The following is a 21,754-nucleotide window of genomic DNA, read 5'->3' on the forward strand; positions in this document are numbered from 1 at the left end:
AGAAACAAAGAAAAAGCACAGAAAGCCAGAGAGAGAAGACCTTGGGTGGAGGCTTCCACCGTCCACCCACGTCCAATGCATCTCCAAATTCCATTGAGGTTTCACAAATTTCTTTCCCTGGCTTTCATCGCCCAAGTCGCGACCAGAGCGAAAATCTTCATCAAGGTCCCTCTTTCGTGCGGCATCTTCAATGTTTCATCATCTTCACCTTCATCTTATCCGCCTGCGTCTTCATCTCCGTCCGAAGAAACATAGTTAATTGGTTCTGGTAACAATGTTTTCCTTCGCAGCTCTTGTTCGCCTGATTTTTTAACTGAAACACGCTTAATTTGGCGATGTTCGTCTTGCTCCGCTCTCCATTGCAAATTTCAGCACTTAATTTTGCCCCAGTTGAAGATCACAAGGAACTTAGGGTTTAAAGAAGGAAAAGAATTGAGCCCCAATTCGCAAGTTTGGGGTAAATGACATACATAGACTTTGTCGTTGACTCAATTTGCAGTGAGCCACGTTAGTCGTACAAACATTAAATTAGTGGTTACTTTTTCCACGAAAGCGATATCCAATGATTATTCGAAAAGTTTTGGTATGGAAGCTATGAAAGTTTTGGTACTTTTACGTTCATTTTCTCGTTTTAAACTTGCATAAATCCAAACATAGTATTCGAGTTGACTATTCTTTCTTCTTTAACAGCTCCCTAGCTTCGACCATTGAATCTCCCTTGTCCGCTCTCGACTTCGATCTCTTAGTCCTTCCACCAACTTTGCCCCATGATCCTAAACAAGATGCGAGAATATGCGGGTCAACGAAATGACTATGTTTATGAAACAAATGCCAAACTTAAAAGTTTGACTTATGTGACTTTTTCAACCAAAAGAATAATATAAACTTTGTAAATTTAGAATAAGAGCACAAATACAAATTAGAGGGAGAACTTATTGAGAATTTTTTTTTTATTTGTTAGCTTCATACTTATAGCTTAATTTATGACTAATTACTTCTTTCCTTTACATAGGAATTGAAGCCGACAAAAGCCAATGGTAACCTTTAATAAAGATGACATAACAACCTATACATCCTTAAAAAGGAAAACGAAACAGATTCATTTGGCGAAAAAAAAAAAAAAAAAAGAAGCGATCTTGAAAATCTTTATGGTTCTTCTTTAATGCTTGCAGCTTTCTCATTCAACAATTGACTTGCTCAATCTCATTAATAATCAATTATATCTTTCTAACACCTCCAACATTGCCCAACAAAAGCCCTCATCTGATCGGTACAAGCTCAACGCAGATCGGTATTAGCAAAGCTTTGCACCGTTGCCTAACAAAAGCCGTCGTTTGATTGGTACAAGCTCAATGCATATTGGAATCAACAAAGCTTCTGTTACCGTGGCGAAAGCTTTTGCCCTTGCTCTAGATCTAAACATTCAAAACCTTCAGACGAAATCCGATTCTCTAGTATCAATTAAATCTGATTCTTTTGTATCAATTGACTGATCTCTTATTCAACGTGTTCTTGACGAATATAGTATCATAGCAAAGAGGCTGGAATAGTGCAACTTGAGGAATGTGCTCTACCAAATCGACTTTTGAGTCGACTAGCTTGCAAAGATGGCAGTTCCATTGACACATTTCATTATATTCTCAATTGCTCATGGTGTTGCTTTGTCGTGCCAAAAGCCGAACAAGACAACACTCAGGAAAACAACCATTGATGTATTATTGAATCCCAATAACGTCTAATTATAATAATTTAATAATAATAATAATAATAATAATAATAATAATAATAATAATAATAATAATAATAATGATAATGATATATACTCATCAGTATCCTCAATTGTATACTCTTCATTCCATACATTAGTAATACGGACAATTAAGGACCTAATATTGCCCGAAGTCTAGATTACATTGACAAATATCGTTGCAGTTGTACATATGATATTTAACGTGGAAGGTCTGATTTTTTCATCTACTTGTATGGTACAGCTAGATTTCCATGCTTGAATATAGTACATGTCAAATGCAGTCCATCGTCCTTGTATTTCGAATTCCATCCGCTGTGATAAAATCTAGCATATTATCCCAAGAAAAATAAAGGAAAACTATTAGATGGTACAGCAACGTGTCAACTGGCGTCCTCCTCGTCACGGGTGCTTCGAAATCTTGGATAAGTCAACATTCATTATTCAGTAGACAATCAAGAATACCGGAGTGGCGGCCTAGGTCGTTCCCTTCCTTGGTTGTCATAGCCTCCATCTCCGATCAGATTTTAACGAATTTACCTTCAACAACATATATCAAGCACATTTGTCTCCACTCACACGATAACAAGAAACGGACACAAAAAATGTGCGATGACCAAGACATCCATATTGACATAATCGAGCCAAGTATGAAGAAATAGGATATTGATGTTTGAAAGGACAAGCAAAGGAGAGGGTTTATATAGTTTAAAACACAAAATGAAAAAGGAAAATTAATTTAAAAAATAAATCTCGCTAGATTTTATTAACCTTAATATCCGATCCTTCAATTGCAAAAAATCTCGTGGAAAATCTAAAAGAGTCCAACATCATTATTGCAAGATTCTCGTGGAGCGAGATTGATTATGCACATATATATCACATGCCGCATTATATACGAATAAATACACTTCAATTCAATCCTAATTGTATTTCAGATAGTTACCTTAGAAAGTGTTTATGTAAATGATTTGATTTTCTCTAGGTTTCTCGTTAGATAACTTGAAAAGGTGATGGAATTTAATTATTAGATATGGGGCTTCCATATGACGAAATTCCACTATTAGGTGATTTACAACGTATATCAAGCATAATTGTCTACATTCATACGATGACATGATGCAGATGAACTATGTGTGATAACCGAGATGATTGCGTTGACATATTCGACCCAAAGATGAAGAAATAGGATCTTGATGTTTGAAAGGACAAGCAAAGGAAAGGGTTTATAATCTTTTATAATTCAAAACACAAAGCGAAAAAGGAAAATTAATTTTAAAAAAGAAGAAGAAAACTTGCCATATTCTATTGACCTTATTATACGATCCTTCAATTGCAAAAAATCTCATGAAAAATCCAAAAAACTTCAATGCAAGATTCTCGATAAAACTACGATATGCATTTATCGGAATTACCAAAAATATACTCTGTTCTCAAAAGCAAAACAGATCATACGTGTATATGTCACACACCACATTATATTTGAATAATTACACTTTGATTCTAATTGTGTTCCATATCTTTTTACTAGTCAAATAACAATGTAGTATGTCCCTTTTTCATTCGATTACCCAAAAATTGTGAATCAGTCCTTTCGGTCCAATTCTCGATTTTTTGATGGGACCAAAATGGATCGAGAACTGATCATTCCTAGTCAAAAGTGTCGCAACTTTCCTGTGACATTCACTTTAGTACCAATTCTTAAAGTGCCATTGCTGAAAAAACAATCACTTAATACCTTCAATAATTTGTGGAATTTCAATTCCACATGGCTTTCTTAGGAAACCTGGTAGTCCACTCTCAATTTTGATCTTTAGCTGCGCCGCCTCCACCAACTTTGCCCTATGGTCCTAAAATAGATTCGAGAACATGCGATTTGAAGGAACAACTATGTTTCTGAACCAAATGCATAACTTAAAAGTTTCACTCATTTGATTTGTTTAGCACTATGGAATACATTGCTGTCAAAGAGAAACCAAGGCGAGGGGACAACATCCTGACGTGCTCTTGGAGCCAAAATAATAATATAGACTTTGAAAACTTGGAATGAAAGCACAAATAGAAGTTGGAGGAAGAACTTTCTTATTGAGAATGTTTTCTTCTTTTTGGCTTCATGCTTCTAACTTGGAGTCTAGGACACCTAGAATGCCATAACTTGGCATGGAAAGACACTTAAGTACCATAACTTCGAAAAGGTACACTTAAGTGTCAATTTCAAAGTTAAATGGAACACTTAAGTGCCACTCCGGCAAAAATCCGGCCAAATGGCTAACGTGGCAGTTTTTCGGCGAGTTTGATCCAAAACGGCATCGTTTTGCACGCTGACGTGGCAAGAAAATGCAAAAACGACGCCGTTTCATGTTTGATGTGTAAATAATAATATAAAAATTAATTAAATTAGATTTTAACTTAATTTTATTTAAAATATTCTAATTTTTTTTTTTTTTTTAAGAAAAGGGAGGCCGAAATGGGACGGCTAGGGCTGAGACCTCGCCGCCTGCCGCCTCCCCGTCGTCGCCGGAAGGGCCGATGACGAGAGGGGGAGGGTCGGCCGGGGTCACCGGTCCCCGGCCAATCGGCGAGGGTCGTGACCCTTGCCCTAGATTTGGGCTAGGGCTCACGGGCCCTCGCCACCGGTCGACTGATGTCACCGGCCCCGGCCGGGCTCGGCGACCCGGTGACCCTCCCCCCTCCATCACCGACCCTTTCCAGTAGCGGTGAGGAGGCAACGAGGGCTCGTGAGCCCTCGCCCTAGATCTTGGTGAGGGTCGCAGCCCTCGCCGCCGGTCGGCTGGGGGTCGGCGACCGGTCGACCCTCCCCCTCCCGCCGGCCCTTCCGGCGACAACGGGAGGCGGCGGTGGCGGGGCTCGGCCCTCGGCCACCTCCTTCGACCTCTTTTTATTTATTTATTTATTTATTAGAATATTTTAAATAAAATTAAGTTTAAATTTAATTTAATTAATTTTTATATTATTATTTACACGTCAGACATGAAACGACGTCGTTTGTGCATTTTCTCGACATGTCAGCGTGCAAAACGACGCCGTTTTAGACCAAACTCGCCGGAAAATTGCCACATCAGCTATTTGGTCGGATTTTCACTGTAGTAGCACATAAGTGTTCCATTTAACTTTGAAACTAACAAAGTGTACATTTTCGAAATTATGGCACTTAAGTCCTTCCATGCCAAGTTATGACACTTTAGCTGTTCTTCTGCCTTGTAACTTGATTTACAACTCATGACCTAAATAACACCGATACCGACACACGACACGCCGACATGTCGTTTCTCAAAAAATAGATAATTTCGACACGTTGGGACACGTTGTATATTAAATATATATTTTTATATATACATAATAAATGATCATTTTTATGATTATTTCAATCAAATTAATTTGAATCAAATTCATAAATAAATAATAAAAAAAAAGCCTAGAATGAATATACACTAAAAACATTAATCCACAATTTATTAATATCATTCATTATTTCAATTTGACAAATTTAACTCTATTCCAATAATTCATAAAACTTTGAGAAAGAACAAGCGATCTATATTCTGAACTCGCATGTTAGATATGTTGGAAGAGGAGAAAAAAAAAACTTAAGGGATGAATTGTGTATCATGAGAAGTGAGAGTGAGAAGAGAAAAGAAGACTGGGTTTTTCTTCTTTCTCAATTTATTATTTTTATTATTGTGTTTTATTTTTCACACACACACACACACACACACATATATATATTGACATCTCATTTTTTTATATTTTTAAAATTGACCTTGATATTGGAAACTCGTATGTCATAATTCCGACTCGAGTGTCAGAGAATGTCGAAAAAATTGACCAGGTGTTGGATTTTCCGAAACATGTTGAAATATTTGACACGACACGAAAGCTCTTGAAGAGTGTCGATGCTTCATAGCTCATGACTTTCCTTTACATTGGAATTGAAACTTGATAACCTTTAATAAAAAAAACAAATATAACAACCTACACAAAATTAAGAAAGAAAACATAACAATTTAATCTGTCTAAATCTTGAAGTCTTTATAGCTCTTCTTTAATGCTTGCAGCTTTCTCATCTCCGTATGCTTCATGGCTCTTCTTTAATGCTTGCACATTTTTCATTCAGAAACCGACATAATCAATCTCACCTATAATCAATTTCATATTATTCCAACAACCGCAACATTGCTTGGCAAAATCCACCATCTCATCGGCGCAAGCTCAACGCAGATTGAATAGGTGAATGAACTTGAGGGAACAAGAATTGAAGGGCTCTTTTTTGCAAGAAATATCGGCAAAACTTATGTTATCATGGCAGAAGCTTGTGCCCTTGATCTAAACATTTAAAGTGGGGTAAGTAAACTATCAGTGCCAAAAATTGTGTATGGCGCTCACTTTGCTGCCAAAAGTTTCCATCAGATAATTTAAATGCCAAACCGAAGAAAAAACGATCACTTAAGTGCCCCCGGCTAAAAATTCAAGCAAAAAAATGACATGGCTTTTTTAATTAAAAATTTAATATGAGTGGGCATTTTTTTTTTTAGAAAATCCATGAACTTTCTTGGCTACTATCCAACAAAGAAGAAAGAAAACATTGGCATTTTTTTATAATCTCTCCTCTATTACCCTCTATAAGCTCGCTCTCTACAACGATGGTGTCCACCCTCTCCTTCACCAGAATGCCTCTAGTCCCTCTTGCTCGAAAAACCCATTTTGTCATCCCCTCTCTCCAAGTTTGACCTCTGCCCCTCCTCCATCGTTGCCACCAGTTGTCACCACTAGATTTGGTCGAGCAATACTGACGCTTGCAAACCACTTGTCCATGGACGAGTGTCGATGTCACTCGCAAGCCACTTGTATTGTCTCGATGAGCTTGGCCGAGAGGCCATGTTTTCATGTCTTCAATTTTTGCTTTTTAAGAGCTCGCCGAAATATTATCGATGTGCCATGATCTTCTGCTCTTCACGTCGATCTAACTTTCATTTGCTGGCAACAATAATCGATTCCAAAAGAGTGCGAGGTATGCTTTGTTTTACTCTACTTTGCAACCAAAAGTTATGAAGTGATGAAATCGCTCCTGAAATCTATTCGTTCGTTTTAATTCTTACCAATAGTGATAACTGAACTTTCTGTCCTTGATCTAGTCATAGATTGCAACTCCATCATTGTCCATAGACCAGACAACGTTTAGCTCCCTATTTTGTCCTGTTGAGACCAAAGTTGAAGCTGAGGTTTGATCTTCTCTGTTATCCATAATGGGTGGGACAAGCACTTACGACGGCAGAGGTCGGGATGACCAAATGGAGCAGCTTCTTTGTGGCTTGTCGCCAGCAAGTTGCCAAAGCATGGTAGATCAAGTTGGGAGGATTCATTCAATGGCCACTTAGGGTTTGAAATTGGGGATTTCAATTTGGCAAATTAGGGTTCTTATTTAGGGAGAAACACAACTAGACGACGTCATTTCTTGCTTTAGATGCTAACTGAACTCTCCGGTGAGCCACATCAACATAAGAAATTAATAATAAAAAAAGGGCCACGTTGGATTTCCACCGATCAGATCGGCGTTAGCACTACAATGGTCATTTTTCAAAAATTTTGACACTTAAGTGATCCAAAATAAACTTTTGGCACTAAAATAAGCACCGTACATAACTTTTGATACTAATAGTGTACTTACCCCCATTTAAAACCTTCGGATGAAATTTGATTCTCTTATATCAATTGACTGTCCTCTTATTCAAGGTGTTCTCGATGAATGTAGGAACTTAGCAGAGAGGCTGGAAGCAGTGCAGCTTCAGGAATGTGCCCTACGAAATTGACTTTCAAGTTGGTTAGCTCGCAAAGATGGTAGTTCTGATGACACGTTTCATTGTATCTTCTCAAGTGCTCATTGTGTTGCTTGTCGTGCCGAAAACCATACAAGACAACACCCCAGAAAATGACCAATGTATGTCTATCGGTCTATTTAATGAATCCTGATGTCTACTGCAATAATATTAAAAAAAATTAAAATGATACATACCCATATGTATCGGGAGAAGTGTTACAAAAGTCTTAAATCTTTTGTATTTGTGCTAATTTAGTTTAAACATTTTTTTAGTGCCAATTTAGTCTTAAACATTTTTACTTTGTGCCGATTCAGCCTTTTTCTAGCCAATTTTGGCCAAATTTTGCGAACTGGACGCCGGTTGGCTAATATGGCTTTATCGATATTGATGTGGACTTTTAAAATTATTTTAATAACTTTTAAAATTATTTTAATATTTTTATTATTATTATTATTATTATTATTATTATTATTATTATTATTATTTCCTTTTCCTCCTGCTTCATCCAGCCGGTTGCCGAACCTTGGCAACCGGCCAAAGGTAATGGCCGGTAAGGCCGCCCTTGTTGACCACTAGCGAGGCTCACCAACCACCTTGCTAGTGGCCGTGAGGGCAGCCTCGCACTGGGCAAAAAGGGTCGAGCCTCGCCTAGCCTCACTGGCCATGGGTGAGGGCAAGCCTTGGGGGGCCACCCAGGCCACGATTCGGTGAGATCAAGCCTTGCTAGCCATACGCGAGGCTCAACCCTCGCTAACCCGACACACGGCTAGCTTGAGGCCGTTCACGCCTTGAGGGCAGCCTCCCGCCGAACTAGCGAGGCCTGCCCTTGCCGAATCTAGCAAGGGTCGAGCCTCGCCCATGGTCGGCAAGGCTCGACCATGCTAGATTCGGTAAGGCCGAGCCTCACTAGTGATGCTTAGGTTGCGAGGCCATGGGCCTCGCCAAATTCGGCGAGGGTGAGCGTCACCGGCCATGGGTGAGGCCACCCTCGTGGCCACTGGCGAGGTTCGCCAGCTGAAGGAAGGAGGAGAGAAGAAAAAAAAAAGAAAATTAATAAAAAATTTAAAATATTATTAAAAGTTGTTCACATCAACACCGATTGGGTCACGTCAGCTGGCCGGCGTCCAGTCAGCAAAATTCAACCAAAATTGGCCGGAAATGACTAAATCAGCACTAAATAAAAATATTTAAGACTAAATTGTCACCAAAAAAAGGTTTGTGACTAAATTGACACAAATATAAAAGGTTTATGACTTTTTTTTAACACTTCTCCTCATATGTATCCTCAACTGTGAATGTTAGTAATATAGACAATTAAAGACATAATATTCCTATTTTGTTAAAGGGCCCAAAGTCTACATTGCATTTATATATATCTAATGCGAAATGTCTTATCTCGTCATCTACTTTTATGGTACAGCAAGATTTTCATCTTCTGCTTACATATAATTGATGTCGAATTCGCTCCACTGTCCTTGGCTAGTAAATTTCACATTCTATAAATCCCAAAATCCATTAATAAAAGTTGGCACATTATCTTGAGTGAAATGAAGGCAATCAATGTGTCGATTGGTGTCTTCCTTAGTACGAAATCTTCGAATTTCTGAATAATTCTATACCTCATTATTTAGTAGACGATCAAGAACACTAGCAATAACGGCCCGGATCATTATGAGATCTTGAGGAATTTACCTTCGACAAATGTATATCAAGCACATTTGTCTACACTCATACAATAAAGAGATGCATATGAAAAAAGTGTGATAACCAAGACAATCGCATCAATTCATTGACCCAAGGATGAAGAAATAGGATCTCGATGGAAAGGAGAGGGTTTATATAGCTCCAAACAGGGAGAAGTACGGTCTAAGTGCTAAAACTTAGCACGAAGGGACACTTAAGTGCCAAAACTTAGGAAAGTGACATTAAGTGCCAAAATAAGAGCAAAATTGATTACTTAAGTGCCACTCTGGCGAAAATTTAGCCAAAATGCTGACGTGGCGATTTTCCGGTGAAATAGTGCAAAACGACGTTGTTTTGCACGCTGACGTGGCTAGACAATACAAAAACGACGTCGTTTTGGTGCCGACATGATAAAAAATAATATAAAAATAATTAAATTAAATTTATTTAAAACATTTTTAAAAAAAAGGGTGACTGAGGGGCCCTCACCGCCGCTGCCTCCCCACCGTCGCAGGGAAGGGTTGGGCCAATCAATAGCGAGGGCCCACGAGCCCTTGCCCTCGATCTGGGCGAGGGTCGGGCCCTAGCCTAGATTCGACGAGGGCGGCGGCCCTTGCCTGGCCTGGCCAAGGGTCACCACTCGCTAGGGGTACCTCAGTGGGTTTGAGCGAGGGCTCATGGCCCTCGCCCAAATCCGACGAGGGTCGGTGGCCCTCGCCCGGTTAGGCCAAGGGCCGTCGCTCATCGGGGGTTCACCTCAGCAGGCGGCGGCCCTTGGCTCGACCGAGTAAGGGCCGCCGACTTTTGCCCGATCGGGCCAAGGGCCGTCGCTCATTGGGGGTTCACCTCAGCAGGCGGCGGCCCTTGGCCTGACTGGGCAAGGGCCGCCGACCCCCGCCAGATCTAGGCGAGGGCTCGCGGGCCCTCACTGCCAGTCGGCTGAGGTCGCCGGCACCTAGCTAGGGCCCAGCCACATCTAGATTTGGCAAGGCCGAGCTTGCCTTGCCCAACCAGGCGAGGCTCCTTGGTGGCCGGGGGAGGCCCAAGTGAGGTCTGCTTGGCCACCGGCAAGCTCGTTGGACCTCGCCTTGGCCTGGCGAGCCTTCGACGAGCTCACTGGACCTCACTTAATCGGTCGCTGATGACCGGCGGCAATGGGCGGCAGTGGACGGCAACGACGGTAGTTGAAGAATAACAAAGAGAGAAGAAGAACAAGAAAAAAGAAAAGAAAATAGAGAAAATAGGTTGGTTGATTCGAAAATTGTTCCTGGGAGCAAAAAATAAACTTTTTTTTACTTCTTGATTCTATTTTAAATCTAGTTCGAGAACACAAAAAAATAGAAATTTGTTCCCGATAACAAAATTTTACCAAACGAATTTCTATTCCAAATCTACTCCTAGGAACAAAAGAATAGAAATTATTATTGTTTGACAACTAGAGCCTAATTTGTTGAAGAAAAAAGAAGTTATCTTGAAGTCTTTATGTCACTTCTAATGCTTGCAGCTTTGTCATCCCCATCTTGAAGTCTTCGTGGCTCCTTTAATTCTTGCTGCTTTCCCATCCAACAACGAATGTGCTCAATTTCACCAATAATCAATTTTACATTATTCCGACTCCTGTAACGTTGCTCGGCAAAAGCCTCCGTCTGATCGACGCAAGCTTGACGCAAATCGGGGCAATGGATGAAGATATAGACAGAGCAGGAATTGAAGGGCTCATTTGAGTGATGATTCTTGCAAGAAATATCGCCAAAGCTTCTGTAATCATGGCGGAAGCTTGTGCCCAGTAGCTCTAGATCTAAACATTCAAAACCTTTAGATGAAATATGATTCTCTCGTATCAATCAACTGTCCTCTTATTCAATGTGTTCTCGACGAATGTAGGATCTTAGGAAAGACCCTGGAGTAGTGCAATTTTAGGATTGTGCTCTGCGAAACCGACTTTCGAGTTGGTTGGCTTGCAAAGATGGCAGTTCCGATGAGGCGTTTCATTTTATCTTCTCAAGTGCTCGTGGTGTTGCTTGGTAATGCCAAAACCCAAACAAGACAGCACCCCAAAAAACGACTGATGTATGTCCGTCGATGTATTAGCGAATCCCAAATTTCTATTACAATAGTTTCAAAGAAAATAATGATACATACCTAGCCGTATCCTCAACCGTATAATCTTCATCAGTACGTTAGTAATATGGACAATGAAGGACCTAACATTCCTATTTTGCTAAAGGGTCCATAGTCTAGATTGCATTGATAGATCTAATGTGAAAGGTCTAATTTCATCATCAACTTGTACGGTAGAGCAAGATTTTCGTCTTCCGCTTACATATAATCGACATTGAATTCAATCGTCATCTTTGGCTAGTGAATTTCACATTTTGTAAGATCCAAAATCCATTCGCTATAATAAAATCTAGCACATTCTGAGAAAAATGAAGGTAATGAAGGGCCGATTGGCATCCTCTTCAATAGGGGTTCTTCAAATTCCAAGATAATTTAATACCTCATTATTCAAGAGACAATCAATAACACTAACAACAACAGCCTAGATCGTTCTCACTGAAATCGAACCCATATTTTTAGAATCAAAGTCCCCATCCTCGATGAGATCATAAGGAACTTAACTTCAACAATATATATCAAGCATATTTGTCTATGTGATAATGAGATACGAATGAAAAATATGTGATAACCAAGATGACCACGTGATATACGACTCAGGGGTGAAGAAATAGGACATCAATGTTTGAAAGGACAAGCAAAGGGGAGAGGGTTTATATTAGGGGTGAGCACGGTTCCCGGGTAGAACCGGGAACCGGGGAACAGAACCGGAGGGTTAGGTTCGGTTCCGGTTCCAAAGACACCGGTTCGGTTCCCGGTTCCATTTTCTAGGAACCGGCGTTCCGGTTCCGGTTCCGATTCCTAGAAAAATGGAACCGGGAATCGGAACTGAACCGGAACCGGTCATAATTCTAAAAAAAAACCTAGCTTCCCCACATGATTTCCCGCCTCTGCGATTCTTCCCCCTTCCTCTTTTTCTCTCTTTCTCTCTCTCTTTCTTTTCTCCACTTTTCACTCGTCACGTCACTTCTTGCCCCCCAACTTTTTCTTTTCTTCTCTCTCTCTCTCCTCTTTCCCCCTCTCTCTACCGAAACCCCACTCCTCCTCCTTCTTCTTCTTCTTCTTCTTCTTCTTCCTCTTGCTGGCTGCCGCTTCACCCACCACCACACCGCCGCCCCACGCCCTACTCACCACCATCTCTTGGCCACCGAACCACCACCACCCACCGCTCGTCCGACGAGTCGTCTCGCCGTTGAGCCCGACGAGTTGTCGCGCCGTCCGTGTTACCCCTCGCCGCCGTGAGCCGCCGCCGCCGTCTCCAAGCCACCATCACCACCTCTTGCCGCCGCTCGCTCCGCCGCTCGCTCCGCCGTCCGGGCCGTCGTTGCTTCGAACCGCCACCGCCTACGCCAGAACCGAGCTCTTCCCCCCTTGGCCGTGGGTTGAGCCGCGACAGCCGCCGTCTTCGCTGCGCCGTCCGTGCCGCCATTGGTGCCGTGAGACTCGTGTCTTCGCCGCCGTCGCCGTCGCCGCGTGCTCGCCATCGCCGGACCTCCCTCGAAGATCGATCTGGCTACGAATGATTCGATGGCGAAGTGCCAGTGGCCGAGCTTCGCGAACCTCGCTCGCGGCTCGATGAATCGGATGGCATGTCGCCCTAATTCCTTAAAGTAAATGATCTCTTGGGGTGCTTGATGTTTAGGTATGGACCCTTTGGAGAGGAGGTTTCGAGAGTGCTAGGCGGTGGTCTTGTGCCGAGTTCGACCTACTTTTTTTGTATGGTCCGCACGAATCTGCTGCATTACTTGAACTTTCACTTGAGATGTATGGAAGTTTGAAGATTTTAATTTTATCAAAGCTATTGATTTTGCTGCATTGTGGCTCTAAAGGTTCCTTAATTTTGGTGGGAGGTGATCCTGGTGTTGGCAAGAGTACCTGTTCTTTGCGGGTAATGTGCTTAGATAATACAATAGAAATTCATAAAATATTCTAAGTTCGTATATTATCTACCTCCTGTCTAACCATTGTGCCCTACCTTGTCCATCTCATATATTAATACTTGGAAGATGGCTGCAATGATTTGCTGAAGGGCATGATCTTGGGAGATCGGCTCTAGTAGTATATGTCTCGGGGAAGAGGTAAATGGATTTTTCATGTTAGTATCTGCTGGTCTTTTTGTCATGCATATTCATTCTTGTTGCCGATCAAATTTGTTATTGCTTTCGGACAGTTTTTCTTGTTTGTAAACATAGGCTCTTGTGCATTTTCTGTCTTAGGATTTCTCTGGCTTGTACCTTAAGAATTAGCCACGAGACAATTTTACTCGAGGAGTCTTGATAGAAATGAGGATATAGATTTTCTCTGATAGGCATGTGCTGTATGTGTTGCTTATCTTTTTTTCTGGCCAACTTGTATGTATCGTTGTCATATGACACTTAGAATCTACCTTTTCCCCTTATCAGGAATCTCTTTGATTTTGTATTAGAGTGTGGAGCAAATTGGAAGTAGAGCTGATCGTCTAAATGTAAAAGATTTACATTCTTTGTGTATTGGCGGTACCAAAAATGGAGGGCCAATATTGAATTATTTCGGCTTTTGGATATTCGCGCTCACTACGAAAATGAAACCAAGAAAAAAAAAAAAGAACTGTTGGAACTGGAACCACCCGGAACTGTGACAGGGTAGGTTCCGGGTTCTCGGTTTTGACGGGTAGGTTCGGGTTCCAAAATTGAGGAACACATGTAGCCGATGGTAGGTTCCCGGGTTCCAGATTTAACGGAACCGGAACCGGGAACCGCTCACCCCTAGTTTATATAGTTCGAAACACAAAAAGAAAAAGGAAAATTAATTTTAAAATGAAAAATCTTACCAAATCCTACCGATCTCAATACCTAATCCTTCAATTGCAAAAAATCTCTTGGAAAATCCAAAAGAATCCAACATCATTATTGCAAGATTCTTGATAAAACTACAATACCCATTTGTCGAAATTAAGGAAAATATAGTCGTTCCCATAGAGCAAAACGGATTATACACGTATATAACTAGAGGTGTCAAACGGGTGGGTCGGATCGAGTTTAGGTCGGGTCATTAATGGCTCGACCCAAATTGACCCATTAACGACCCATTTAAGTCTAATATAAATTTTATAACCCATACCTGACCCAACTCATATTAATAAAATATTTTCATATTCAATCAAATTTAGAAAAACTTATTCTTATGTTTTTTTCTTAAGATTATATTACTAAAATACTTCCAAGCTTATATATATTATTTTTTTAAAAATGGTATTGCTAAAATTTTATACAACACAAATTTAATGGACAATTTTTATAATTTTTAAAATAATTATTTGAAAAATAAAATTTTATTTATTTTTTAAAATATTATTTTCTTTTTCATTTTTCTTTTTCTTTGGCTAGCCGCCGCCACGACGACGGCGGCGGTGGCAGCCCACGGGCGAGCCTCGAGCTCGCCCAATGCCGGCGAGCTCAAGGCTCGCTAGATCCAGTGAGGCTTGAGCCTCGCCCGACGCCGGTGAGCTCGAGCCTCGCCGGACGTCGGTGAGGCCTTTGCCTTGCCAAATCCGACGAGCCCAAGCGGCCCCTCGTTGAATTTGGTCGGCGAGGCCTCGCCTCGCTAGATTCGGCAAGGGGCGAGCTCGAGCTCGCCCGACACCGGCGAGCTTGAGGCTCGCCTGGCCGGTCGTTGGCCATCGCCGTGCCGGCGACCAGAGCAGAAGAAGAAGAAAGAAAAAAAAAAAAAGAAGAAAGAAAGAAAAAAAGAAAGAAAATTAAAATTAAAATAAAAATAATTTCGGTTTTTAAAAAAAAAATTTGCAAAGTTAAAGAGAGAAGTGAGAGGTTGTGAGGTTTTGAGTGAAAATAAATGGGTTCATTTCTAATGGATTGATAAATGGGTCTTAAATGGGTCAATTGACCCATTTAAGACCCGTATATCTTAGTCTTGACTCATTAAAATCCATTATGGATACTTTGGGAAATAAGCCTTGACCCATTAACGACCCATTTAAACATAAATGGGTTTATAAATGGGTCAATGACCTATTTTGACACCTCTATATATAACACACGTTGCATTATATCTAAATAAATGCACTTTGATTCTAATTGTAATTCAAATCTTTTTACCATTCAATTAACAATGCAGCATGTCCCCTTTCATTCAGTCACCCCAGGAAAATGTTTACCGAAACAATGTAATTTTCTATCAGTTTCTCATTACATAACTTGAAAAGGTAACGCGAAAATGGACCAAATAAAAATCCTTATTAATAAAATACATTTAGAACTACTTACAGAAAAAAGTCAGGATAATCAATGAGTTGGGCTTTGATCTAGAGAGCCCAATACGAGAAGCGCGGCCCATTTATTGGTTTTTCTTTCTAACTTCAAGTAAAAGAAGTCGCAGAGGAGCACTCAAAGCAGAATCAACCGGAACCAACTCCGATCAATTAGACTTTTAGTCTAACCCCTTTTCCCTGATTCGCTTTCCTCCTCCCGCTCGGAGCTCGTTGGCTGATCGCAATGGCGGACGATGACTACAACGAGTCGACATGGGGTTCTCTCTCGTTCTCTCTCTATCTCTCAACTTTTGTGCGTCGTCGTCTAAACATGTCTTGTGAGATGCATGTCGCGCGCCCTCTCTCGGTTTAAGCTCGATATGATCATCATTCGCATTTTAAAGGACCATCCTTTAGTTGGCCGAGCTGGTTTCGTCGTACCTTCGTTGGACATCTGCTGCTGATTTACGTTGGCCATAGCATGTTGGTCGGCGCAACGTGCACAAGCAAGATTATGGATAGACCATTGAGTCCATTGAATGTTATAGATTATAATTTTGTTTGGTTTCTTGCTTGTACGTAAAGTAGAATTCGCTTTTGCATGTGGAATTATGCCGGATGAACAATTGGAATAGATCGTCCGGAGTTATCAACATTCAATTCCCATCTCTAATCGCACCGCCTCCGCCAACTTTGTCCCCTGGTCCTATAACAGATCTAAGATAAGCGGTTTGAAGAAATGAACACATTTCTGAACCAAATGCAAAACTTAAAGGATTGACTCATTTGATTTGTTTAGCATTATTTGATTTGTTATTGGAACCAAAAGAATAATATAAACTTTGAAATCTTAGAATCAGAGTACAAATAAAAATTAAAAGGGAGAACTTCTTATTGAGAATGCTTTCGCATTCTTGATTTCGTGGTTATAATTGGATTTACTACTCATGACTTCATTTTGGTACATGAGAATTGAAGCTCGCAAATGCCGATAATAACCTTCAAAAAGAAGACATGACAACCTACACATCAGTAAGAAAGAGAACAAAATAGTCTATTGAAGAAAAAAGAACCCATCTTAAAGCCTTTGTGGGTTCTTTTTTAATGCTTGCAGCTTTCTCATTCCTGTCTTGAAGGCTCTTCTATGGTTCTTTAATGCTTGTAGCTTTCTCGTCCGGCAACTGATTTGGCAACTCGAAAAAACGACAGCACCTCGAAAAAACGGCTGCTATATGCCCATATGTATTAATGAATCCCAAACATCTATTACAATAATTTCTAATAAAATAATGGTACATATTCATATCCTCGATTGTATAATCTTTTTTTTTTTTTTGATAATCCAGGGAACCTTGTAAGCCGACAGCTGGCGAGCAAACATTGGGAGAGCGACTGCAGGACCCACCACAATACTCCAAGTAAGAATCCCTAACGACGCTTCTGGGATTTGAACTCCTCTCTTTCGTGAGGGGGAGAGAGCCCAAACCAGCTCCGCCGCTGCGGGCAGTGGTCTCGATTGTATAATCTTCATCTTTCTAGTATGGACAAATAAGGACAAATAAGGGCCCAAACGTCTGGACCGCTTTAGATCTTGATGCAATCATATGTACAATTTTTAATTCCAAAGGTCTGATTTTCTCATCTACTTATATGGTGTAGCAAGATTTTCATCTTTTGCTTGCATATAATTGACCTCAGATTCGATTGCAAATTCTTGATTGGTGAATTTCACATTCTATAAATTCTAAAATCCACCTGCTATAATAAAATTTGACACATTATCTTGAGAAAAATGAAGGCAAATTGTTAGATAATGAAACAATGCGTTGATTGGCGTCCTCCTCAAGCCGGGTTCTTTGAATTCCTCATTAGAGGATCAAGAACAGTGGCAACGCAGCTCATATCATTCCCTTCCTCAGTAATCAAAGTCTTCATTTATAATCAAAGTCTCCGTCCTTGACAGCATCCTCAGGAATTTATCTTCAACAATGTATGTCAAGTACATTTGTCCATACTCATACGATAAGAGACATGGACGAAAAATGTGCGATAACTAAGACGACCGTGTGGACATATCTACCCAAATATGAAGGATAGGATCTTGATTTTTAAAAGGACAAGCAAAGAGAGGAAAATACAAAATGAAAAGGGAAAAATAATTAAAAAAATTTATATCTTGCTAGATCCTATTGATGTTAATATATGATCCTTTTTTTTTTTTGTCAGTCCTACTCTATTCCTACTCTACACTCATTCTCAGACTTTTACCCTACCTCTTACAGGGCGTGGTAGTCGAAGCCCACTCCTGAAACTTGCGCGTCCCCACCCCATCTCCCGAGAAAGTGGGAATTTGAACCTCTCACTTCCCCTTTCCATATCGGAAAGGTGGCCATTGGGGCGAATCCCAGTGGTTATATCTGATCCTTCAATTGCAAAAAATCTCGTGGAAAATCTGAAAGAATCCAACATCATTATTGCAAGATTATCAATAAAATCACGATACACACTTATTGGAATTATGACAAATATACTCGTTCTCATAGAGCAAAACATATTATAACATGTATAAACGCATGCTGCGTCAAATTCAAATAAATACACTTCAAATCTAATTGTATTTCATATCTTTTTACAAGTCAAATAGCAATGTAGTATGTCCTCCTTCATTCAGTTATCCCAAAAAAATCCACATAAGTAATGTGATTTTCTCTTAGTTTCCTGTTAGATATCTTGAAAAGGTAACGTAATTCAATTATTAGACATGAGGCTTTCATACGACGTCATTCAATATTAGTTGATTTATATGGATAAAAAATAGATTTTTAGTAGAAATTTTCCCTTTTTACATCGAAAGCGGATCTAATAAAAATCAGTATAACTATACTATTTGTCTTGAAAAGTGTAATTGAGTTCTAAAACTTAAAAATAAATAAATTGCAATCAAATCTTAAATCTTATTATAAAAGTGCAATTGAGTTCTAAAAATTTCAAAAAGTGCAATCAACAAAATGATTTGATTAGATCAATTTGACAAGTTTTCATGACTTGATTGCATTTTTGTAATTAGTTTTACGACTTCTAGTACACTTATCCCAATAAATATCGTTATTAAGAAATAGGGTATATGCCCTAGTACTTTATGATAAATTTACCTAAAGTTAATTTTTTTTATCTAAAAAAAGGAAAATTATCGAAAGATAAAATTGTCATCGGTGTACTGGTTTGAGGTTTTTTTTTTTTTGTGGTCAAAAAATTACTTTGGTGGTAAATTTGTGATGGATGCACTGGTTTAGATTTTTTGGTGGTATCAATCTAAGGAATAACAATACATTTAGGGTGTGAATGATAATCATTCTAGTGATAAATAGATTTTGGAAGAGAAATAGATTTTTCTAAAATATGTATTTGATAAAGATACGAAATTTCTATTTCTGAAATAAAAATTCGTTTGATAACGGTACAAAATTTCTCATTTTTGGGCGATCGGCGAATGGTGGTAGCGACAAATGGTGACAAAGGACAGCTGTTGATAGATGGAGGATGATAGATGGCGACTGATGATAAACATACAGTGATTGGTGATGGTGGCGGATGGCGGATGGCGGGTGGCGATTGATGGAGGGCAACCGAGTGTATAGTGGATGGCGGCCAACTAGTAGTAAAGATGAATAATAATAAAAGTTTTTATTTTTTATTTTTCTTTCAGAAATAGAGAAGTGAATTCTATTCCAAACTTGTTTTTAGAGTAAAAATATATTCTATAAATAAAAAAAAATGAAATGATTTTATCAAACGAATTTCTGTTCTAGAAAGAATTATGGGATAGAAAAATAACTTTGGAACAGAAATAGAATAATTATCAACAAATGAAAATCAATGGGTTGGGCTTTGATCCAGAGCCCAATGCGAGAAGCGCGGCCCATTTATTGGGTTTTCTTTCTGACTTCAAGTGAAATAAATTGCCGAGAAGCGGTCGGTTTTCCAGAATCAATCGGAACCGAAACTCCGATCAAATTAGGGTTTTAGCTTTAGCTCCTTTCCCCCCGATTCGCCCTTCCTCCTCCCGCTCGGAGCTCGCCGGCTGATCGCAATGGCGGACGACGACTACAATGAAGTTGACATGGGGTTCTCTCTCTCTCTCTCTCTCTCAATTTCTGTGCGTCGTGGTCCAAACGTGTGTTAGGGTCGATGAGATGGTCATTCGGGTCTTATAGGACCGACCTTTAGATGGCCGAGCTGGCTTTCTTACCTCCTTCGGGCACCTGCTGCTGATTTTCGTTGGTCGTAGCATGTCGGTCGGTGCGACGTGTCGCGGAATGTTGTGGATTATAAGTTTGTTTGGTTTTCTTGCTCGTTTGAGCAGTAGGATTCGCTTTTGGGCGTGGAGTTATGCGCTGGATGAACGGAGAGCTGATACGTGTAATTCTTAGTTCCAGTAGTCGCTCGATAGTTTTTTTAGAGCTCATTGTAGGGTTTGCTGGATTTTCTCTTTTGGTCCGTGATCAATGGGTAGGGAAAACTGGCGTTGAATGCTAATTCACCTGAATTATGCTTTTACTGTGGTTTCGGTCCTGTTATATGATTTGCAAGTTGCCATGCTTAATTTCGTAGTCTCTGTGCTGTATCTCTCGTTCCCATGTCGGCGTGGCTTCATTGGAGTCTGGCGATTTCTCAATCTGTTATTTTTTTTAGATTTCTTTTCTTGGTTTTTTGGGGACATGAGCATTTGTAGTTTGGTAACTACAGCCATTTTGTAGTTGCATAAGTTTTCCAGAGGAAGCAGTATGCCGATTTGGGCATTTTGTAGTTCTTTTTAGATGCTCATGAATTTTGCTGTGCAGGTACGAAGATGAACCGCCAGAGCCTGAGCTTGAAGTAAGGGTCCAACCTTTCACATTCTTTCCTTAAATGTTTGATCATTGACGAATTGACTGACAGTTTTGATGAATTCTCCACACACAGGAAGGTGTCGAGGAGGATGTAGAAAACGCTAACCATGAGGATGTTCCTGATGCTCTTGATGGTGAAGAAAAGGAAGAAGAACCTGTAGAGCGGCCTCGTAAGACATCAAAGTTTATGACGAAATATGAGCGTGCTAGAATTCTGGGTACTCGTGCTCTGCAGATCAGGTTTGTGTTAGAAACCTTGGCATTATAAGCCGCTTGTCAGTTCCGGGTTTACCAAAATTTATTTTGATTGAACAGCATGAATGCGCCTGTCATGGTTGAGTTAGAGGGCGAAACTGATCCACTAGAGGTATTGACTGTACCCCAAGTTTTCTCCTAGTTTGTAGAACATTTAAAGTGCCTTATTCAGTGATTACTTAACCACGGATATTTTACTATTTGCAGATTGCCATGAAAGAGCTCCGAGAGAGGAAAATACCATTCACCATCCGTCGCTATCTCCCCGATGGAAGGTCAGCTTCACTGTCAATCCTCCTCCATTGCAGCAAATATGATGTGTTTTGAGTTTGCCAATGCAATATACCTCCTGCTTATTTCCATTATATCTATTATATGGTTTTACAGTTATGAGGATTGGGGAGTAGACGAATTGATCGTGGAAGATTCCTGGAAGAGGCAAGTGGGGGGTGATTGATACTTTCGTCGTGTGTGAAGATTGGATGTGTTCTGTAAATGCTAGTGGTTTAGGGCAATGAACCACTCAACAAGCAAAATTAATGACAATGCCAGTGTCAAGGTCACGGACATTTTGATGTGCATTCGCACCTGGTAGCTCTGAGATGGTGTGTTTGATAAAAGATCCGGCGACTTTTAAATGCTCTACTTCATACATGTATTTTGTCAGGGAGTCGTTGCTTTAAATATATCATACCTCAAGAAAGGATTTCCTATTAGATCAAGACGTTCTTCCTTGATTCTTATGTCGATTAGGGAATTGCTAGTCGAGTCTTGCCCGCCTGCTCGTCATCATTGCGATCTTAAGATGACAAAAGGGAAACGGTACTGTCCATTCTCAGTTATTTCTGCATAAATCATAAAATAATACTTTATGAAGCATACGTACGACCAATCTCTAGGTAATAAGGGTATCTGTAGGTAAATTTGAAATGTTGTGATCGTAAATAACAGATTATTTCATCAATTGAAAAGGAGTAAT

The 21,754-nt window shown here is 40.1% G+C and overlaps 1 protein-coding gene across 1 annotated transcript; it reads left to right on the plus strand.

Annotated features, from left to right (window-relative positions):
- Nucleotides 1-19,596: 19,596 nt before the first annotated feature.
- LOC104456272 (DNA-directed RNA polymerases II, IV and V subunit 6A) lies at nucleotides 19,597-21,497 on the plus strand. The gene is made up of 6 exons (XM_010071030.2): nucleotides 19,597-19,756; nucleotides 20,473-20,506; nucleotides 20,594-20,760; nucleotides 20,836-20,887; nucleotides 20,983-21,050; nucleotides 21,163-21,497. The coding sequence occupies exons 1-6, from the start codon at nucleotides 19,722-19,724 to the stop codon at nucleotides 21,230-21,232; spliced, it is 426 nt and encodes a 141-aa protein (XP_010069332.1). The 5' UTR covers nucleotides 19,597-19,721; the 3' UTR covers nucleotides 21,233-21,497.
- Nucleotides 21,498-21,754: the final 257 nt, after the last annotated feature.

Source organism: Eucalyptus grandis, chromosome 8, assembly GCF_016545825.1.
Source record: "Eucalyptus grandis isolate ANBG69807.140 chromosome 8, ASM1654582v1, whole genome shotgun sequence".
NCBI classification, from domain to species: Eukaryota; Viridiplantae; Streptophyta; class Magnoliopsida; order Myrtales; family Myrtaceae; genus Eucalyptus; species Eucalyptus grandis.